Here is a 22,524-nt window from a genome sequence, read left to right on the forward strand (position 1 = left end):
TTTTATTCTGTATTCATGCTGATTTGTGCTCGTAACAGCTTTCAACACAATTTGCACCTTTCAGAAGTTTCCTTTCCAGTCATTACACATCCCATAACTTTTTATACCACAAATGTTTTTGGAGGTTAGTTAGTTTGGTGTGCTGCAGCCCCTCTAGAAAGTGATAATGTAACACCAGAGAAGTACTGCAGAACAGCTAACCTAGCGGAACGTGTGGATGGTCTAGTACAGGGGTGTCCAACTCCCAAGAGACTGCGATCTATTCACAGAGCTAAAAACTGGCAGTGATCTCCCTTTTTTGGGGTTCGGGTCAAAGTTGTTGAGTTTTTTCAGGGAGGAGGTAAAATGTTGAGCTGTTTTTTAGGGGAGCCACAGTTGTTCAGCTTCTTTGGGGGGAGCCAATGATGTACCAGTGATCTACCGCAGACGTCCAGTGATCTACCAGTAGATCATGATCTACCTGTTGGACATGCCTGCCATATATCAATAAACTCACAGGATCTTTTTTTTAAAGGAGTGTGGTGTGCATTGAAAGGGGAGGGAGCAAATGAACTGAAATGTGTGCTACAGAGGACAAGCCCCTCGCGTGAATTCAGTTGGCAAGTGTCTGTGCTCATGGATGCATAGACACTTGCAAAGTGACTTCTACAAAAGTGCTTTTAGAAAACCTTGAATTGCAGCACTTCAGAGGGAGATGTGCATACACAGCCTGTATAGGTACATGAGAATTTCCTTGCTGGATCAGATGAAAAGCCCAGCTTCCCACTTCTGACAGCAGCCAGTCGGATACTTCTGGAGGTTTACAAGCAGAACATGAAAGAAACAACTCTCTCTCTCTCCACCCCTCCCCTCTATATGCTTCTCTCCTCTGTTGGTGGTGGCGTAGGAAGGGGTGTGTGGTGGGTGTGGTCCGCCCCGGGTGTCATCACTGAAGGGGGTGACCACGGGGCCTGGCCTGCAGCGCGCCCAAGCCACACATCTCTCCTGAGGAGCGACGCGGTGGCTCTGGCACCTGCAGGCTTCGAGCTGCCCGAAATGGCAACCTGGGGCTTGCAGACTCCGTGGAGGTTCCGCACAGCGTGCTCTGCCCCGGCTTGCCCTGCCTTGTGGGCAGCTTGCAAGGCATTTGTGCCAACCCAGGCACCCGAGCAGCTAGCTACGCCGCTGGCTGTTGGTTGTTCCTAGCAGCAGGTACTCTGTGGTAGATGGTGTCCACACACAGGGACCATTACTACAGCTACTGCAAGCAAACCTATTCCATGCAGGTCACCAAACAGTTACTCAGCAGCGACCATTTCAGCTGCTATGAACCCGTCTTTGAGCTGGTGAAATCAGCGTCTGGGAAGTTCAAGGGCCACTTCACACCTGACATTTTGCCACATTAGGTAGAGTCATTTCTCTGTGCCCATCTCTATGGCTGCTGTGTCTCAGAATCATGCCAGAATCTGGTTCACTGCCGTTACAAATTACAGGGAGCTGCTCCTTGCTGCTGTAATCCATGTAATCATGGCAAAAGAAATGCTTGTGTGATTTTCATGCATGACAGTGTGAAATTAATTTGGACAGGAAAGTTGTCATGTGTGAAGTGGCTGAAACTTTCCTTAATCAGTCCTTCACACCAAGCAGTCCTTCACACCCTTAATCAGTCCTTCACACCCTGTCCCTAGAAAATGAGCATTATCAGGGAGAATACTAAACTAGAAAACTCAGTGCTTGTGAAAAATGTGCAGGATTTAAAAAGGAAAATGCAATAGCATTCCATTACACAAACCACCACTTGTACTCTAAATTGGTGTAGCCTGGATGCAGGTTGACTAGCTCAGTAAGAACGAGAGGCTAAGAAATAGAAGCTTTTCCTACTACATGCTATCAGGCAACATTCTAGATCTGCCTTGGGGGGGTGGCCAACTCCCAAGAGACTGCGATCTAAAAGGTAAAGGTAAAGGGATCCCTGACCATCAGGTCCAGTTGTGTCCGACTCTGGGGTTGTGGCTCTCATCTCACGTTACTGGCCGAGGGAGCCGGTGTTTGTCCGCAGACAGTTTCCGGGTCATGTGGCCAGCATGACAAAGCCGCTTCTGGTGAACCAGAGCAGCGCACGGAAACGCTGCTGGAGCGGTCCCTATTTATCTACTTGCACTTTGACGTGCTTTTGAACTGCTAGGTGGGAAGGAGCTGGGACCGAGCAACGGGAGCTCACCCCGTGGCAGGGATTCGAACCACCGACCTTCTGATCAGCAAGCCCTAGACTCTGTGGTTTAACCCACAGCGCCACCTGGTACCTCTACTCACAGTTAAAAACTGGCAGTGATCTACCCCCTTTTGGAGGGTTCAGGTCAAAGTTATTGAGCTTTTTTTTTTTTAGGGAGGAGGAAGGAAGGCTCCGTTTTGGGGGGTGCAGGGCAAAAATGTTGAACTTTTTTAGGGGATCCAAACTTGTTGAGCTTTGTTGGGGGAGCCAGTGATCTACCACGGACGTCCAGTGATCTACCGGTAGATCACGATCTACCTGTTGGACATGCCTGGTCTAGTATAAATCTGCCGCTAATGCATTCTTGGTACATCAATGGCTTGTTGTTGAGTATACCCACAGAAAAAATCCTGGTCTGAAGGGGCCTTCCTCCTCCCCCCCAGGTTTATTCTGCACTGGTGCTGCCTTCAGGTACACCCTCCTGGCCTCTTCCCAAAGCTTAAAAAGGTAAAGGACCCTTGACAGTCAAGTCCAGTCGCGAACGACTCTGGGGTTGCGGCGTTCATCTTGCTTTACTGGCCGAGGGAGCCGATGTTTGTCCACAGACAGTTTTTCCTGGTCATGTGGCCAGCATGACTAAGCCGCTTCTGGCGAAACCAGAGCAGCGTATGGAAAAGCCGTTTACCTTCCCACCGGAGTGGTACCTATTTATCTACTTCCACTTTGACATGCTTTCGAACTGCTAGGTTGGCAGGATTCCCAAAGCTTACTAGTTGTCAAAATCTTGCTCTACAAATCAGTTCAACTCCTTATCCAAAGTAACATAAAAACACTGTTATGCCAAGTATTTCTATGCTTTCCCTAGTCTTTACAACTGCTTCCTGGTTTAAGGGTGCTTCTCCAAATCAGCACCAATCACTCAAACATTTTACAAGACGTGAATAAAATATTGTGGGGGCCCAGGTAAGCTCCACACCGCATAATCACATGACACAGCACACAAACACCATTTGAATGGGAATGCCCATCAGCTTTGTGGCGGCCAGGCCCCTTCAAATATTTTTTGTGGGGGCCAAAGCCCCCATGGCCCCTAGGAGTTGGCTCCTATGCCACAATATGGGAGCAACATTACAGATCCCAAATAAGAGTAGAGTTTGAAACAGTTCCAGACATGGAACGAGATGCTTAATTCATCTGATAATCCATCTCTAACTGAAACACAAAGGGAGCATAGCACCAAACAATGGTATAGAAATAGGAAATGACAATACACAGAGGAAAGCATACAAGAAGATCCCATAGCCACCACCTATTGAAACCAATTGAAACATATATCAACTGCCTTGCAGAAGGCAGCGTATTCTCTCTCTCTCTCTTTTGTTCTTAATAATCTCTTTTATTCCCAAATACCCCCTTCCTCCTAGCAAAGGCTACAGGGGCAATTCAGTGGAGTGTTAGCAGCGCTAAAACATCCATTACATACTGTGCTTTCACAAAAAGTTGAGCTTTACTTACTCAAGGGAGGCTAGTGGGGCTGAAAACCACCCCCTGGCTGTTATCTGGCTCTGCTGCTCATCATCCCTGGAGCCAGGGGGCCCTGAGTTAGGATTACTCCTTCTCTGCCCATCTTGCTTGGTCTTGTGCTGACTGGCAGCAGCAAGAGAAAAGGGGGCAGAGTGAATTTAGGACACTTATGATAAGGTATATTTAATTGTAAAGCACTTTTATTTATTTCTGAAAGTACAATGTTGGGACTTTATAACTAATACTCAAGATGCTTGTTGAGTACACAGGGGTTGCTGATACAACAGTAAAGTAAAAAAGGTAAAGGATCCCTGGACGGTTAAGTCCAGTCAAAGGCAACTATGGGGTTGCGGTGCTCATCTCGCTTTCAGGCTGAGGGAGCCAGTGTTTGTCCGCACACAGCTTTCCGGGTCATGTGGCCAGCATGACTAAACTGCTTCTGGCGCAACGGAACACCGTGATGGAAGCCAGAGCGCACAGAAACACCATTTACCTTCCCGCCACAGCGGTACCTGTTTATCTACTGGTACTGGTGTGCTTTCGAATGGCTAGGTTGGCAGGAGTTGGGACAGAGCAATGGGAGCTCACCCCATCGCAAGGGATTTGAACTGCCGACCTTCTGATTGGCAAGCCCAAGAGTCTCAGTGGTTTAGACCACAGCACCACCCGTGTATACATACATGTATCCATAAATGTACATACATGTATGTATGTATGTACATAAATACTCCATAGCAGTCCAGATCAGCCCCAACGAGCTTGCAGTCATAATAGCAGAGGTGCCAATTGCTATGCAACTTCAGGCAACATGACTGAGCCCAAGTGGACCAGACAGTGTGGTGCCATCACCATGACAACGGTGCAGTGCCAGGCTCCCAAATATATTTCATGGAACTGCCCTGAGCCCAGAAAAAGGAGCATGTGTGGCCTCTATTAGCCTATTCAAAGCCAGTGAGACCAGGAGCCAAGGAAGAGATGTCCAGGAGCACAGAGCTTGGCTCTAGGAGGGGAGAAGAGCAAAAGTTAATTATGGGTATCTTGTCACATAATTCCAAATAAATATGGGGTTACAAGATGGGCCATTACTACCTGCTGGTCATTATAGCTCCTTATTAGCTTTCATTGCTGGGTCACTTTTCAGAGTCCTTATGACAAAGACTGACATTTTGATTTATATCTCCACAGAGCAGTTCAGCTCCTGCAAGTCATTTCTTTTGGACGCATACTGGTACTTGACTTTTCAAGCACATGACAAGTTTGAAATGGGCAATAGAATTGCTTTCATGTTGGCTCAAACACCCTACTTTGACTCCCTAATGGGTGTTCTCCTTTTAGCCAGTGCATGAAAATATGACATTTCTGTTCAATTTATGAACAGGTGGCAATCTCTGAGCAGAGCTCATATTGAGTTTAAAGGGCTCTTTTAGAGGAATATGTCTTGCTTGCCCAACGTGTGATTTTTCTGAAGGTGCTGTTGTGTTCTAGGAAGTGGGTTGCAGGAGGAGTATGCAACTCAAACCCTATGCTGGGAATGGAAAGTGCCCCCATATCTGGAGGTGAGACAGATCATTGGCCACTGAGAAGCCTTTTCAGTTACAGTGCCCCGTTCACCTCTAGAATGGAGCACGTGGAAGATGGAGCAAGCTTCTTTCCCCCTGCTATTCAGGTTACAAGAAAGGAGATTCCGACTAAACATAGGGAAGAAATTTCTGACAATAAGAGCTGTTGGACAGTAGAACGGTCTCCCTTGGGAGGTTGTGGGCTTTTACGCAGAGATTGGATGGCCATCTATCATGGATGCTTTAGTTAAGATTCCTGCATTGCGGAGGATTAGACTTAATGACCCTATGAATACTCTTCCCAGTCAGGCTCACCTGGCATCTATTCTCATGGTTTTGTTGTTTTTTTAGTGCAAGGTGAAGCCCTTTTAATTTTCCCCAGATATCTAAAAGCTGTTTTAAATTGGCTTGATTCAGCTGGTATGCTTTTACTGCTTTGCTAATTATACTTCTTGGTGATTTTATTATTTTAATCTGTTTCAAATGATTTGCTAGCCATTCTGGAAATAGTAATATTGAAGTGCAAGGTAAGTAGAAGTGGAGGAGGAGTGATAGTCAAGTACCGGTACATTGCACAACTAGGCTTAAGCGGGGGAGTACAGTTTACAATACAATGGGATTTACACTGACACCTGAGATTAGATTGGAATCATTTTGTGGGTGATCTCAAAAGAGTCTGCAAGCTATGGTTTGGGTGGTATCTCATAATAGAAGTGGTGTGACACTTACCGGTACCTTGGTGAATCTAGGACTGAGGTGTTTTCTGTTGTTTCATATTTTATTTTCTGCATAAAAATAAATAAAACAATAATAAAAGAGTCTATTTGGGAAGAGTTTAAATAAGGAGGTTGTTGTGAGCAATCTTATGACTGATTTTGACGTGCTAAGGATAATCATAATAAAGTTTGTGTGCTAATCAGGGCCTGCCAGCTATGAGGCAAGGTGAGGCAACTGCTTCAGGTGGCAGGATCCACAGGGACAGTAGATTCTGAGAAGGATCTTTATTCCCCCCCTTGTTGCTGATGTAGATCTTCACTCACCCCTTCTTTCCTGGTGTGTGTGTGGCATTTTGTGGCATTCTTCTGGTGCCAAAAGTGTCTCAGGCCAGCCCTGGTGCTTAACAGCACTACATTGGTGTGGGTATTCTCAAGGCCAAACCAACAGCTGCTATGGACATCCTCCAGCAGAAGAGACACTATAAACATCTGCTGGCACGTAAGAAAAGGGAAGCCCTTAAGAACACCTGGACACGACTTATTCAAGCAGTTAACTCCAATGATTCAGCCACATTCTGGCATATCACATCTAGCCCACAAGGCAATGGCCCCACCATGGTGGACTGTCACATCCCCCCAAGGGACCTGGGAGGCACACTTTCAGGAACATTAGCCTACTCATACAGCTCTGCTGAAAATGGAAGATTATAGGGAATCTGTCTATGTGGGCTCCAGTGATGGTGACAAAGATTAAGAACTTTGTAGGTCAGCTAAGACTGGGGAAGGCCCCAGGGGAAGACCTAATCCCACCAGCAGCCATTAAAAACAATTTGGACTTCTGGGCCCCCACTCTGACTTCACTCTTCACCTGCATCAACACCCATGGTCGAGTCCCCAAGGACCGGGGGCTTGCAATCATTGCCCCCTATATATAAAAAGCTGTTAAGATAAAACAAGATATAGTCAATACCTATTTCTATGTGGAATGGTTGCATTTCAGTGAGAATACATACATTATACATTACCTGTAATCCAGAAACCCAGCTGGATGGACAGAACACTGTTTCTCCTCCAGCCGCAGATTGCATTGTCAGGCTGCACAGAGAGGAAGAGAAGCCTTTAAGTTACACTATTCATACTCTTTAAAAAGTGTGTTTAAGATAGCACCTTTTATTTTTAAAGAAAAGCAGAAACGTGGGGCTCCAATTTGCAATGCACATCTGGTTCAGAAAGCAGGACCAGGCCACTTTCCTGCTAAAAATCACCCTCTAGTTGCTGTTTGTGTCATAAACCCAATTGCTTTACTCTGATAGTGAGGCAGAAGTACATTAGCAAGTAGAGGCTATAGATCAAATCTATATAGTACACTTTATTTAGAACTTTTATGAAATAAAATAAATATACAGTAAATATCCATTCCCCCCCCCCCACAAAAAGCCTATTCAGTCTAGGGCAGGGGTCAGCAAACTTTTTCAACAGGGGGCCGGTCCACTGTCCCTCAGACCTTGTGGAGGGCCAGACTATTTTTTTTTGGGGGGGGGGGGAATGAACGAATTCCTATGCCCCACAAATAACCCAGAGATGCATTTTAAATAAAAGGACACATTCTACTCATGTTAAAACATGCTGATTCCTGGACCATCAGCGGGCCGCATTTAGAAGGCGATTGGGCTGCATCCGGCCCCCGGGCCTTAGTTTGGGGACCCCTGGTCTAGGGTCTAAAGTGACCTAGCTGCATCATTGTGTTTACCTCTGCAAGTATATGAAGTGATTCCAGGCTTTTTGGACTGGGATTCAGTCATGTACTGGCAACTTCAGGTTGTGCAATGAAAGGAGATTTGGATATCTTGTGTAACAAACCCACCTTCCCCCAAAGACTGTTTTTTTTTTTTTTGCAATAAGTATAGTGTTGGGGAATGCACTGGAAAGTGTGGGATAAAAATTGCTTGATGCAGCATTCAACAACCTCCCTACAGATAAATCAGGATGAGTGCTCAGTAAACAACCTGTCACTCTCTTGGTTTCTCCCAGCTATTAGCATGTGTTAACAGGTGGTGTCATAACTTTCAGTTCTTGTAATTCGTTATTTCTAATCATGTGGAACTCCTCCCACACCTCTCACTCTTTTATTTCTCTCCGTCAGTTGAGAAATTTCATTTGCAGAGGAGAAGTTTTCTACAATGCCATCTCTCAGGTTTGGGTTCCTTTATTTCACTAGCTATCCTGTAGGCTTTATTAACTTTTTCTCAGAACCGCAAGTAACATTTTGCATTGGCCACATGCATTTTTGCATGCAATACTGAAATACAAGAAGTGGACAAAACCAAGCAGCCCACTTACCTGGGTATAGGCTTACTTCTGAGTAGATAGGACTGTATTATGCGTAGATAATTTCTAACCTAATTTAATATTTGACTTTTTGCTGCACTTTTATTATGCTGGAAGCTGCCCAGAGTGGGTGAAGTATAAGTAAAAATTATTATTATTATTTAATATTAATTGAGGTTATGTTTATTAATATCTCCTTAGCACATAAATATCTGCAATTATTGCATGTATTGTGTGGCCCCCCCTCCCTTTCCCCCTCTCTCATTAATATGCTCAAGTGGGCTCTAGCACTTGCGGAGATTTGTTTCAGCCCCTCCCTAGTGACATTCTGAAGGCTAAACCAACAAAAGTTGCTAGGATCCTTTTGGTGAAGCCATGTATGGTGCAGATGTGACCTTAGGCTGCAATTGTGAGAGAAAGCCTTACTGAACTTAATGGGTATTACTTCTGTAATTGTGCTACTGAATTTTTTTCCTGGCTCCCTGTTGTTATGTATTATCTGCTATCTCTTTTGTCTGTATTGTCGCACACACCCCAATTTTGAGCAGCAATGCATTCCAGGGAGCCTGGTGCTTACCCAGGGTTTGGCTTTCTAGGAAGAAATGTTATGAATTGCCGTGGGGGGGGGAGCAGTCCCCTTCTGCAATCCTGTATCCAGGGCTGGTCATTAAGTGGCCGCCTAGGGCACAGACTTCAGAGGGGCAGTTTTATTATACATGTGAGTTTTTGTTATATCTTATAAATTTCTGATAATCTCCCCCTACACACACACACACAAGACACCTGCTTTTGAAAAGTGAAATTAGTGGTGTTATGTCGCAAGTGCAGTGTCTATACAATTTCAGCTCTTTGTGTAATCAGCTCTGGGCAGTGATTCAGCATGCTAGCAAGGATATGCTAGGAGTCAAGTCTAACAAGAACAATTTCCTTTATTGCAGTAGGAACTTGACTGACTGGAGGGAAAGGGTGAGCTCCTTTTATGTTCTCAGGAACAGGAGTTGGGGAAAGGATACATTTAGATTTTGGTGGGACCCAATCAGAGTAAGGATCCAAATTGTGCCAGCAAGTTAAGCAATAGCAACTGTCACCGCACCCGTTTGAACCACCCTGGAGCAGGAAAGGTAGTTACAGAAGGTACCACTGTATCCTAACAGCACCAACAGTCTCCATTGGCCTTCACTCCAAGGAAGTAAGCCCCTGGGAAGCACAGGTACCTCTGGAGTCTCTCACTGCTCAGAGTTTGGGGTGGTACATAACAGAAGGTTAATGGCTATTGAGCTGTAGGATATACTGTTTTCTTTATGCATATATACAACCTGAGCATAGGATGGAATGGCTCAAGGCATCAACACTCAAACAGATCTTGCCTTTCCATTAGGTTCTTAGCCCCCACCGCTCTGCTGCATATCTTTGGATTCAGCACAGCCTATGGAGTCAAGCCCAGATAAACCTCAGATACCAAAACTAACATCCCTGGCCTATTTGTTTTCCTTCCTAGCATAGCATGGCATCCAGCCCAATGAGGAGGATGTGGAAATACCTACCTGCTCTTTGAAGCATCTTCAGTGGTCATTATAGCAACACATCTATTTCTTAGCTAACTTTTTAACGTGTCAAAGCCATTCTTATTCTGATTGATTATTGTTGTTATCACTGTTGGAAGATTCATTCCCCTGTGTGCAGTCATGGGTTTATTGTATTCCACATGACTGGGTATGTGTTTTGTTTCCACAGAGTGGGAAGTGGGAAGTGACGCAAGACAGGATGTTGTGTCTTACTGTGTTCCTAAAGTGAGACTATTGTCCTTTGTTCTTTCTCTTTGCTGTCTGATGCTAGAGAGAGAGGGAGCCATGTTGAAGTGCTCTGACTGTATATATGTAATAAAGTAGGTTAGCCAACATGCCGAGTTGCTGTGGTCTGTTACGCAACTGTGCAAAACTCTGCGGATGTCTAAAAGTGTGTTGATGTACTCCCACATCAATCACTATGGTGTCCGGGGGCTGAAGAAGCCGAGAAGCTCCCGAACGGTCGTCCGGAAGAAGGTAACATGCCAGTTGGGCATATGTCTCTGCCAGGGTCCTACTCATGAGTAGGCCGTTTCCTGACAATCACTACTTATTATCTGCCCTACACCCTAAGGTCCCGGGGGTGGGGGTGGCTTCCGACATTTAAAATGCAATTGTTGCAAAATATAAAAAACAGACCAATAAACCAAGGAACCAGTTTGATTGGTTCAACAAGTTTCCTCACAGACAAAAAAAAATCACAGGCCTGCAAGCGATCCATAGATATCATCCAGACTCATCTCCCAAACCAGTAGCAATATTCTTTCTTCAGATTTTTGCTTAATCGGTGTTACATTTTTTTTATTTAAAGGGTTTTTAAATAATAATAATAATAATAATAATAATAATTAATATTATTATTTGTACCCCGCCCATCTGGCTGGATTTCCCCAGCCACTCTGGGTGGCTTCCAACAGAAATCAAATACAAAAATATCACACATTAAAAACTTCCCTAAAAAGGGCTGCCTTCAGGTATTTTCTGAATGTCAGGTAGTTGTTTATTTCCTTGACCTGTGATGGGAGGGCGTTCCACAGGGCGGGCGCCACTACCGGGAAGGCCTTCTGCCTGGTTCCCTGTAGCTTTGCTTCTTGCAGTGAGGGAACCGCCAGAAGGCCCTCGGTGCTGGATCTCAGTGTCCGGGCTGAATGATGGGGGTGGATGTCGGAATACGTTTCTCGGATCCGCCATGGATTCATATTTATTTGGTTATTTTATGAGTTTTTCGAGGTCTACTTTTGGTATAACTGCGCGTAAAAGCGAAAGTGAAAGCATGAATGAATAGTGTGGTTCACTTACAAGATTAATCCGCCTTTATTTTATAGATCCGGTCATGTTCAAAGTTGTTAATGAGCGTTAAACTTGCTTCCCGCCCTTTTGGAGGGCAGCAACAGTGATTTTATTGGTTAAGGCATTATTGATGATGTCACGTTTGTTCCCTAATAAAAGGCAGAGGCACCCCGCTTAGGCACGAGACCGCACGTTCTTCTTATGTTCTTTTAGTTGGGTTTTAGTTGAAGTCAAGTTTAGTTTAAGGGACTAGGAGCGGGCTGGATGGGTTGGATGGGTTTTTCTTTAGTTAGAGTTAGATCGCGGAAGATCATTCGGTTTTAGTTTAGATAGGTTCTTTTAGGTTAGCCTAGGGTTAGGCCCGCGGAAGATATTTCGGTTTTAGTTTATTTAGTTAGCCTCGCGGAAGATTGGGCGCGCAGGGACTTTAAGCTTAGGAGAACTTAGCTTAGGGGACGAGCCTATGCGGGTTCTGCCGAAGCCACTAAAGATACAACCGGTGTCTGTCTTCCTTTGGGGTTAAAGGGGGGAGTAAAGTAAAAATTTTAATTTCTTTAAACTGGTCCGTCTATTCAGAGTCAGGGTATATATTTTATTTCACGAGGCAACCGTTCATTAAAGAAGGCAATTAGGAACTCACACATCATCGGAGTCGTCAATTGGCTTACTCAACATCCTTCAGACTGTGAGGCTTGGCCGGCGACCGTGCTCAAAAGCACGCGGAACGCTGGCCGCTTTCCCCGCAACTGGTACCTCGTGCATAACCAGTCTAAGGCCGTGCACGAGGAGCTCCAGCACCCAAACCCCGACAGGTGGAGACGCTCCTTCAGGTATACAGGACCGAGGCCGTTTAGGGCTTTAAAGGTCAGCACCAACACTTTGAATTGTGCTCGGAAACGCACTGGGAGCCAATGTAGATCTCTCAGGACCGGTGTTATGTGGTCCCGGCGGCCACTCCCAGTCACCAGTCTAGCTGCCGCATTCTGGATTAATTGCAGTTTCTGGGTCACCTTCAAAGGTAGCCCCACATAGAGCGCATTGCAGTAGTCCATGCTCTTCAGTCAAAAAGGCTCACTGGATGTCTTAGAAAGGAAAGTCTCTGTTCTCTGGCATAGAGTCTGAGGGTGCCCCCAGATTATTTTGTGGGAAAGGAGTCAAGCGCACTCTGGAACTTTAGATTTATACAATTAAATCCAGCTGGCTCGTTGTTGTTATATTTTTAAACAGACTTTTTGTGGTTTGGAAAGTGATGTGGGAATGCATGAGCCAGAGGAGCAGGTTAAAGGATAGAATAATAGAATTGTAGAGTTGAGAGGGATCACGAGGGTCCTCTAGTCCAATCCCTCCAATGCAGGAATCTTTTGCCCAATGTGGGGTTCAAATCCACGACCCTGGCATTAATAGTCTCATGCTCCAGCATCTGAGCTACCCAGAGGAACAGTCCAAGAGAAAACCTCTTACACATACCAAAGTAACATTTACAGTTGCGCTCTCTTGTGTTTTAGGAAGTGGTTTGCAGGCGGAGTATGCACATCAACAGCTCGGCTGGATGGAAAGGTGGCCGTGATAACAGGGGCTAACACTGGTATAGGGAAGGAAACTGCCAAGGAACTCGCACGAAGAGGCAAGTTGTCTGTCCCATTCATCACCCACCACATGCCACTCAACCATACCAAATTGAGCGGGACATCTCTGAATTACAGAAGCCATCCTGTTTTTTTGGTCCGATACTCTGATGTGAGTCAGCTGGTTTGCACCAGACCAAAAGTCACTCTCTTTTTTGGTTTCATGCTCTCCTGCAAATCGGCTCTCTCACACCAGAGCGCTGGACCAAAAGACACTGGCTCCCATGAGAGCACCCCAATTTTCATCAGAGGGATGTTGCAGAGTATGCCACCAGCAGGATTTAAATGAATAAAGGCTCCCTTAACAATTTTTAAGTAAACAAGCAAATTTATAAGTGCCTTAACTCTTCCCTTAAACAGAGGGTTTCTGGTTTCTAGGATTTATTTTCATTTTTAAAAAGGAAATTCACTGAATTACATAAGCCCCCTGAAGGGGAGGAGGCATGTTTTTAAAAACAAAACAAAACAGAACAAAAAAACTCCACAAGGGCTCTGCAATAGCAGCTACCCTTTAATATGTAAGCTGCCATATCTGTTTTAACTACTGTATATATTTCCCCTTTGGCTCTAAAAGCATACTTGGCATACAATGTAGTTCTTAGCCACACTTCTCTGTATTCACTTTTTCTATACCATAAATAATTTTAGAAACCTCTATCATGCCACTTTCCTTAGGCTGCAACCTTACACACTTACCTGGAAGTAAGTCCAATTGAAGCAAATGGCCATTACTGCTGAGTAGACATGTCTAGGAGTACACAATTGTTGTTTTAAAAAGCCAAACAATGTGATCCACATGTAACTCTTTACCACAGGGATGAGGAGCCAGTAGCTGTCCAGATGTTGCTGGACTTCCACTACTCACCAACATGGCCAGTGGTCAGGGATGATGAGAGCTGTAGTCCAGCCCTTCTGAATGTGCCCTCATTGGTGGGATGAACATTTGACTGCGTCCCATTGGAACTGAAGTCTCTATTTATTTAATTAACCATGGTTTAGCGTTATATCTGAATATAGCCATTACATTTGGGGTAAGGGGGTGTACTTATTACTATGAATCTATGTATTATTTAATTCTGTCCCCTAAAATAACTTTAACCAAAAGGTCATTTCCATTTTTAGAAATACATTGAAGTGTATTTTTGTTGAACATAGAAATGGTTAATTAGACCAGGGCAACTACTTCAAATGCTTGAGCTGAGCTTAGAAAAGTTGAGTATTACTCCCCTCCCACAATGATTCACAATTTATTGCTGCCCATAAGATCTGCCGGCAAAAGGGCTTTTATATATATTTATATTTACATATTCATATTGTAGAGTTTTTATATTATTTTATATTTTGTTCCACAACAACAAAAGAAATTAGTCTAGAAAGACAGGACCAGGACCAAGTTTAGAAACTGCTTGTTTGCCTTATTCCTCTTTTCTATTAATTTCCCTTTTGAAGGTGGTCGTGTCATCCTTGCTTGCAGAGATACAGCAAAAGGGGAAGCAGCAGCCCATGAAATTATAACCGAAACAGGGAATCAGCAAGTTATTGTGAAAAAACTGGACCTGGCTGATAGCAAATCTATACGGGCATTTGCAGAAGATTTCCTAAGAGGTATGACTGACTAAAAGTTGGCACCTGTGTAGTCACTACATAGTTTAATTACTAGGTGGTCCCGGTCCTAGAGATATCTATGTGGAGTCAAGAGTTTCATAGGTTTTGTTTAAAATAGAGAGGTATTTTCTGGCTTCCCTATGTGTTCTTTAAACCAGGGATCAAAAACTATTTTAGATCAGGGGGCACATTTTGAATTTTGAGAGAGTGCTGACTGTTCCAGTCACAAAATTGCTGTAATGGGGGCCATGGCTTAACACAACATGGCTGCCATGGCATAACACAAAAGAAAAGAGAACAGTCATTGCTGATTTTCCACCCTTACCGCACCCTTGGACATCCTCATGCTTAGCACAGGAAATCATCTATGTCCTGCTGGTCCTGATTGTAGTGATACAGCGGTTAAAGGCAAAAGATTCCTGTTTTCTCCATTTCTAAACAAAGTGAAGGCTGACATTCTGTAGCTATTTACCTGGGAATAACGCCCATTGAACACAGAGACATCTGAAGTAGACATGTATCCCATTATACTGGAAATCAACAATGCAGTGAATTCTTAATAAGTGCTTGGACATTAGCTTCTGCACAGCAGGAGATATGCCTGAGCCTTTTTGCAAATTTCACATTTTGTATTTGCCATTTGGGGAGGGAATTATTTAACACCGACCTGCATTTATTGTGTAGTATTTACTGAAAATAACTTTTAGCAAGTACCTAATCTTGGATGAGCCCACTACAGAAATGACGCATCCTGGTTGCTAGGAAAAAAGAAGTGCGGCCTATGGAGATTCCAAGAACTACTAGAAAATAAGACAGAAGCAGGAAAAGTACAGTAAAGGGGAGGGGTAAACAGAAACTTTTAATGACCTTGGGGATTTCTATTGCCTGGTGCCCAAACAACTTACCGGTACTTTACAGTCACCACATTGACTTTACTAATTGGTGCAAAACACTGACAGGTGGGAGCAGCTAGCTGATTCATTTCACAGAAATCACTTAGAAGGGAGTCTGCACATTTTGCTTCATAGCTGTCTTTCTGAAAGGGCTAGAGACTTAATTTTTTTAATAGAAGTTTAGAGTTTAGGGAACCCGACTGAGGGCACCAAATGCGGCCTTGTGCCTGGTTGGCGATCTCCACTTTAAACCTTCCATGACACTGTTCTTGCATTTAAGAGGAGCTAACCTTTTGCTTGGAAGCTTTCCCTTGAACCTTTCTGGCATTTTGAAGCAGAGGATGGATCATTCCACAGCTTCCATTTGAATTTTGAGATGTCTTATATAAAACACATGGCAATGTTAACTGTCAGGGACAAGGTAGATAGACCTTAGGTATGACCCAGAATAGCTATTCTTATAATCTATTTCATTGCACTCTTACTCGTAAGTCTGATTAAAAGGATGATGTGCTTTTGAGTAAACATGTTTAATATGTATGCTACATTTTGCCTGAAAGGGTAATAATATATGTGTGTGTCTAGGAATGACTGTTCAGCTCCTTAGATATAATAAACTCTGCTAATGATACTGGTAGTAGTGCTCTATCCAAAACATGTGTCACTCAGAATGGACACAGGGTATATTATATATTTAGCTAATAATTAAGGTTTAGAGATAATTTTTAAATAAATAATAGTCCATGAAAGTGGACTATTACAATTGCTAAAACCCATTCAAAATGGATATATATATATATACACTCAGATAATTGCGTACTTGAGCAATGAGGATACATATAATATTCACTGGAAATTACTCTGAGGTAATAGGCAGTTCATATAATCCATTTCTTTCCCACTAGTGCTTCCACTTATTTATTTATCCTGTCACATGGTCCAACAGATGGTGGTATCTCACTATTTACCTAAACTAGTAGGAGATCTTGGCAAGAACCATCAACCTACTGTCTGATAGAAGTTTAAATTTCCTCCACCTGTCAGTCCCGTTGTAAAGTTTTTCTGTAGACTGAGTGACACAGTCTAATATTTCCTCACTTAGTATTTGCTAATTATTTTAATCAATTTACTATAATGTACTTCCTTGTTCCCAACATATATATTCACAATAACCTTAAATCATAGAATTGTAGAGTTCAAAGGGATCCTGGGAGTCATCTAGTCCAACCCCCTAGAAAGCATGAATGTCAAATAAAGCATCCATGATAGATAGATAGATGGCCATGTAACCAAATGCTAGTTATGATGACAGTTTAGTAAAAGCCTTGCTCCTTAAAACATCTCTTGGTTTTGTAGACCATGAGAGAATACAGTTGGTCACTGAAAATAACAAACACACAATCTTCTTATGTTTGGTATTTTCTGCTTAATACCCCAATCTTGACCATTATTTCCTGCAGAGGAGAAGAAACTCCATATCCTCATTAACAATGCAGGAGTGATGATGGTCCCCTATTCCAAGACTGCTGATGGTTTTGAGATGCATATTGGAGTCAATCACCTTGGTAAGATCATGAGACATTGCTGTGATAAATGGATATATTACCTGGCTCCTCTTTGCCTTTGCCTTTGCTTATCTTCTCTGTTCTTTCCCCCAAATTTCACAGATTATTCCTGTATTTGTAAACCCGAGTTTATACAGGAAAAGCATAGAGACAGGCGTTGTTGAGGGTAACACTGTGAGGACTACACAAATTAAATTTGAACGCAAAAAGTTATAGACACACTGTAAACTCCAGTATGGACAGGCGCCAAGTCACAGTCCCCTGGAGATTTAATTAAATCATTTATACTGCGCCCATCTTGGTTGAATTTCATATACACATTTGAACTAACCAGCCAGTTTTTTGGTTATCTATTTCTAGTTGATTTATAGTAAAATTAATGTCATTTTGTTTGATTTTTTTAAAAAATTCATAATGTGTTTACATTATTGTGAGTACTATTTTCATTCTAAAGGTTAGTTTTACATTATACATATGTGTGCCCATAAACTCTAGTAAAAGGTAAAGCTAAAGGACCCCTGACAGTTAAGTCCAGTCACAGACGACTCTGGGGTTGGGGTGCTCATCTCACTTTACAGGCTGAGGGAGCCGGCGTTTGTCTGCTCTGCAGACAGTTTTTCCGGGTCACGTGGCCAGTATGACTAAGCCACTTCTGGTGAAACCAGAGCAGCGCACGGAAATGCCATTTACCTTCCCGCTGGAGTGGTATCTATTTATCTACTTGCACTTTGACATGCTTTTGAACTGCTAGGTTGGCAGAAGCTGGGACCGAGCAACGGGAGCTCACCCCATTGCAGGGATTCAAAGTGCTGACCTTTCAATCAACAAGCCCAAGGCTCAGTGGTTTACACCATAGCACCACCTGCGTCCCTAAGCTCTAGTAAATAATCATAAATCTCCTCTCCCTTTAGGGCATTTTCTCTTAACATTCCTGCTGCTGGACCGTTTGAAAGAGTCAGCCCCAGCTCGGATAGTGAATGTAGCTTCGCACCTCCATGCTTTTTGGAGGATAAACTTCAAGAACCTGCATGGACAGAAATACTACAATGGGTTCCTGGCATACTGTCAAAGCAAACTGGCTAATGTTCTGTTTACCAAGGAGCTGGCTCGTAAATTGCAAGGTGAGCTTTAAGAATGAAATGCTAATGGTGCACAACCACTCATACGTACATATATAATAGGGTTGCCCATAGCCAAAGCCTGGATGTGAGAAGGGGGAAGTCACAGATTACTGAAAGGTTGCACGCATGAGAGACACCCCAATCTCCCAGCAGTGAGAAACTAGGGGTACCAGCACTTACCCAATGTTCACCTTTCTTGGAATGAGGTCAGTGGAGACTGTGGTGTCTTTAAGATATATGGTTTTATTTACACATACATACAATCTCAGCATATGATGGAGGGGCTCATTGTATTAGCACACCATAGATCTTGCTTCTGCATTTATTTGCCGGGAGCCCCAAAGTCCAGCACAGAGCTAAACATGTCTGTCTCCCAGGCGTTGCAGCATCTCCCCACTTCTCCTCTCACTCGCAAGCAACTTTCCAGCTCTCAGCTCCTTGTTGTCCTTTGGCTGCATCTAGGTGACAAAGAAGCAAATTTCAACCTAGCTCATTCCTTTGAAGTGAAGCAAACCACTTTGAATTCAAAGAGCTCGCCTGACTGGCTCCCAACCTCCCCCAATCTCAAAACCATAGCTGGGATGAAATTTAATGGAAGCATCAAAATGAAATGACTCTGCATTTAAAATTCATTGGGGAAAAGCTATTAAAAGTATGATTTGGAGCCGTGGGTAGGGAAAAGGTTAGGCATCCCAGCGGCGGAGGAAGCCTCTTCGCTGCCCGGGGACGGGGCATCACGGTGCGTGCGTCGTGACGCCGCATCGTGTCGGATGCACTGCACATGCCCAGAATTTACGGGCATGCATAGTGGATTCGGCTGGTGCTGCTGCAAGCCAGCCAGCGAGCGGCGAGTCGGGCAGCCCTGTCCGTAAAGAAGCACAGATGGGGTGCCGGGCGGCGAGGGAGGGGCTGGGGAGTGTCACCCCCCTCCCCTGGAACCGGGGGCAGAGCGCCCCCTACACCCTGCCCTTCCTACTCCACTGGGCATCACCACATCACTTCTATGTGCCCCCAATGAGGAATTTTAAATATTGCACATTGAAAGGAGTCATTGGGCTAACCTGACGTGCATTTTGTAGGCGTTGGATGTCTAAATTGTCCTAATATTGTTTCTTACCCATGCCATTGCAAGTGGCTTCTAATGTTATCTAAATCAAGGGTTTTCATTGATTTATGAATCCACTTTCCACTGGCCCAAATGCTTCTTTATTCCCAAGGATGCTTCATCCAAGCCAGCTCACAGCTGTCTTTCCTCTCAGTTCAAACTCAAACTGGTTCAAAAGTGCTTACTGTATTTGCTCCCTATGGATAAGTGTTGCTAGTTCCCAAACGATGCTGGGCATTACACTTCAAGACTGCAGGGAGAGAGGGAGATTCCCAACCATCAAGACAAATTAGCACCCTGTTCAATTTACTTTTTTCAAAATGTGTAAACCATTTGTTTAGTATGCTATAACAGATTTCAGTTTAAGCGATGTTAACATTTTGCTGTTTTATGTTTTGTTTTTAAATTTTATGTGTGTGTGGTTTTTTTAAATGGCTTTGTTAAACCCGATACTAATTGAGTGCTGCACAAGGTTGTGTGCATTGCAATGATATTGTGTGTATTGTAGTGAAAAAGGTGGTCAAATACTAGCTGCCTCATAGGGTACATGGGGACAATATTACTCCTTTCCTTTTGAACCGTTGGATTCTTGACCATTATTTCCTGTAGAGGAGAAGAAACTCCATATCTGCTTTGTTTCTGCTTTGTTTTTCTAGGCACTGGAGTTACTGTCAATGCCTTACATCCTGGTGTGGTTAATTCTGAATTGGGACGTTATTCATATATGTCAGGCATTTTAAAAGTGATGTTTGGCTTCACGTTTAAGACACCACAAGAAGGAGCCCAGACCAGTGTGCACTGTGCAGTGGCAAAGGAACTGGAGTCAGTGAGTGGGGAGTATTTCAGGTGGGTCTTGTGATTTGCAATTGGAATACAGACATCTGGATTCCGCACATCTGGATAAAGATTTCTGTGGTAATGCTCAGAGATGCCCGCATCAGACCCAGAAGGCAATATTAAAATGGCACATTGCACATTAAAAGAAAGAGATCATGTGTAACAGCTCTAACTTAAAAATAGCAATGTGGGCATGGGTTGTGAGAAGTCTTTGCCTCTGGTACAGCAGACACAGATCAATTGCTCATTCGAACTATTAAACTATACCTGAAAAAGCTATACAGAAATAACAAAGCTATTATCAGGAACACCCAGACAGAGCAAAAGCCCTTTTCATACATAGAGTCAATTGGGGGTGGTGGTCATATACCAAAATTTGCCCCTTACCTTTTGCAATGGTGGGCAGGACAGCTTCTTTATCTTGTGAACTGCCTTGAGTTCTTCGGATGAAGGGCAGTATATAAATTTAATAATAAACACCAAAAATAGCTCATTATTATTTTTTGTAACTTGAGAAATGACAAGCAGCTTTGCTGTCAGTGGGCTGGCCGCTATTTCCTTCACCCCCAAATGATTCGGATGCAGCTTCATTTTGGAGTGTGGGGGTGGGGGGGCAAGCTGCAACAAAGCCATAGTGTCTCCTTATTGGCAACCACCATGTTTTGTGGCAACTGTCTCAGCCACCAATGACTGCAAAAATTAGGCAAAGTGCAGTGGACAGTGCCCCATACAAAAACAATGAAAACACCCCCTTTGTTCAGGAGTTTGAATTTGCTCTGCTATGATCACTCAGTTAATAGGTTTGGCTATTCCTCGTCTTGTTTGTCAACCCTATTGAATTTTCTGAGACTTACTTCTCAGTAAACGCTTATAGGATTGGGTTGCATGGGGTAACCTTAGCCCTCTGTTGTCCATAAACCCAATTTGCTATCAAATTGATTTGGGAAAATACGTTCAATGTTTATTCAAAATTCTGATTCTTTGATGGTTTTGAATGGCTTTTTATACGATTAACAAAGTGCCTAATGAATATTTATTTTTTCTTTCTACAGTGACTGTAAACCAGCCTGGGTTGTTCCTCAGGCTTGTAACAAAGAGACTGCAAAAAGGCTCTGGCAGGTCAGCTGTGAGCTGATGGGTATCCAGTGGGAGTGAACTGGGGTGGGTCTGTGGCTGACATTTGTAGACAGAATGTGAAGGCAACCAGATGTGTAGATGTCAGTGTCTAGCAGGCACTTTATAAACAGACTGTATATTAATAAAATATGTTCTAATCAACACTGAGTTCTACTCTTTGGGTGACTTGAAGACAGTGATACTTAGCTGCAAACACACAACTGCTTCCCTGGGGGGGGGGGGGAGTGAATCTGCCCTAATTGGTTTGTCATATAACTTTCACGTATAAACCTGTTAGACTGGTTGGATTTTGAGAAATTCTCCCTACGTAGAGGAGGGCAAAAGTTTTTTTTTTTTCATGTGCTGAGTCAGAATCTTCTTCCTTCACATTGAAAACTCTTTTTTAAAAAACACCACAAAACACTGCACACTTTATCTGAAAATGAAAGTCTGTAATCACATCCACACCAAACATTTAAAGCACATTTGTACCATTTTGACCGTCATGTCTCTCCCCCCCCCAGCTACAATTCCCAACACCCTTAAAATTTCAGTTCCCAAGATTCTTTGAGGAAAGCCATGTTTAGGGTTGTCATGTATTATCTTTTTTCTAGGACACATTCTCTTTTTTGGGAGTAAATTTTCCGTCCCGGTGGATTTTTTAAATTTGCCAAAATGTCTCTGGCTATACTTTCTGAATGAGATACAGATATAACCGGTAGTTAAATACTTGCTTTCCTCCTCTCTTCTCCTGCCCTCCCCCTCCCCCTCCCCAGCAATATATCACAGCTTCTATAGCATACATATAGTAGAGGTATTTAAAATGAGAGTCATAGCGTCCTCTTTTTTTGCTCTTCAAAACATGGCAACCCTAACATGATGTGGATGCGATTACAATAAATAAGATGCAGGAAATGAATGAGGAAACACAAATAATCCACAATCCCAGTATATTTCATGACTATTTCATGTCTAGGAATAAAGTTGGGAAGCTGAGAAATTCCACAGTCTGGGAAGGACAATGACACAAACTGCATTTATGAGAGCAAAAAAAATAATAACCTCTTTCACCCAGTGTTCAGAAATTTAGTAAATGTAACCTTGAGATGAGCGCTGCAACCCCAGAGTCAGACACGACTGGACCTAATGGTCAGGGGTCCCTTTTAACCTCTCACACACTGCTCAGTTTATGGGTTTGTCTTTGCTCGCCCAATGCTTTTCTAAGAGTAAAAGCACAACACGCAGCTGCAAGGGAAGCCAATGGAATGCAATGCCGTCGAAAGCAACAAAGATGCCTCATCAGACAAGGAAAAGGACAGTCTTCACTTTTCTTCTGTCTATGGCTGCCCTGTTTTTTGTGTTGAATATATGCTGCTTGGTAATATTAGGTCCATAGACCTAATAGGTATCTAAAGCCATTTGCACATGTTGCCATGCAACCAGTGCATGCAGAATGTTGGCACTCTATATATAGAAATGGTAAA

The 22,524-nt window shown here is 43.4% G+C and overlaps 1 protein-coding gene across 1 annotated transcript; it reads left to right on the forward strand.

The window, feature by feature from the left end:
* The first annotated feature begins 8,104 nt into the window (after window positions 1–8,104).
* Window positions 8,105–21,132, forward strand: LOC117045856 (retinol dehydrogenase 12-like). Its single transcript, XM_033147352.1, has 7 exons — window positions 8,105–8,184; window positions 12,679–12,797; window positions 14,248–14,403; window positions 16,757–16,861; window positions 17,773–17,982; window positions 19,744–19,933; window positions 20,977–21,132. The coding sequence occupies exons 1-7, from the start codon at window positions 8,171–8,173 to the stop codon at window positions 21,077–21,079; spliced, it is 897 nt and encodes a 298-aa protein (XP_033003243.1). The 5' UTR covers window positions 8,105–8,170; the 3' UTR covers window positions 21,080–21,132.
* Window positions 21,133–22,524: the final 1,392 nt, after the last annotated feature.

This window comes from Lacerta agilis, chromosome 1 (genome assembly GCF_009819535.1).
Source record: "Lacerta agilis isolate rLacAgi1 chromosome 1, rLacAgi1.pri, whole genome shotgun sequence".
Lineage (NCBI taxonomy): Eukaryota > Metazoa > Chordata > Lepidosauria > Squamata > Lacertidae > Lacerta > Lacerta agilis.

Coding starts and splice junctions, on each gene's coding strand:
- LOC117045856 (XM_033147352.1), top strand. Junction 14,404..16,756: donor TGCAGAAGATTTCCTAAGAG/GTATGACTGACT, acceptor TATTTCCTGCAG/AGGAGAAGAAACTCCATATC. Junction 16,862..17,772: donor TATTGGAGTCAATCACCTTG/GTAAGATCATGA, acceptor CTCTCCCTTTAG/GGCATTTTCTCTTAACATTC.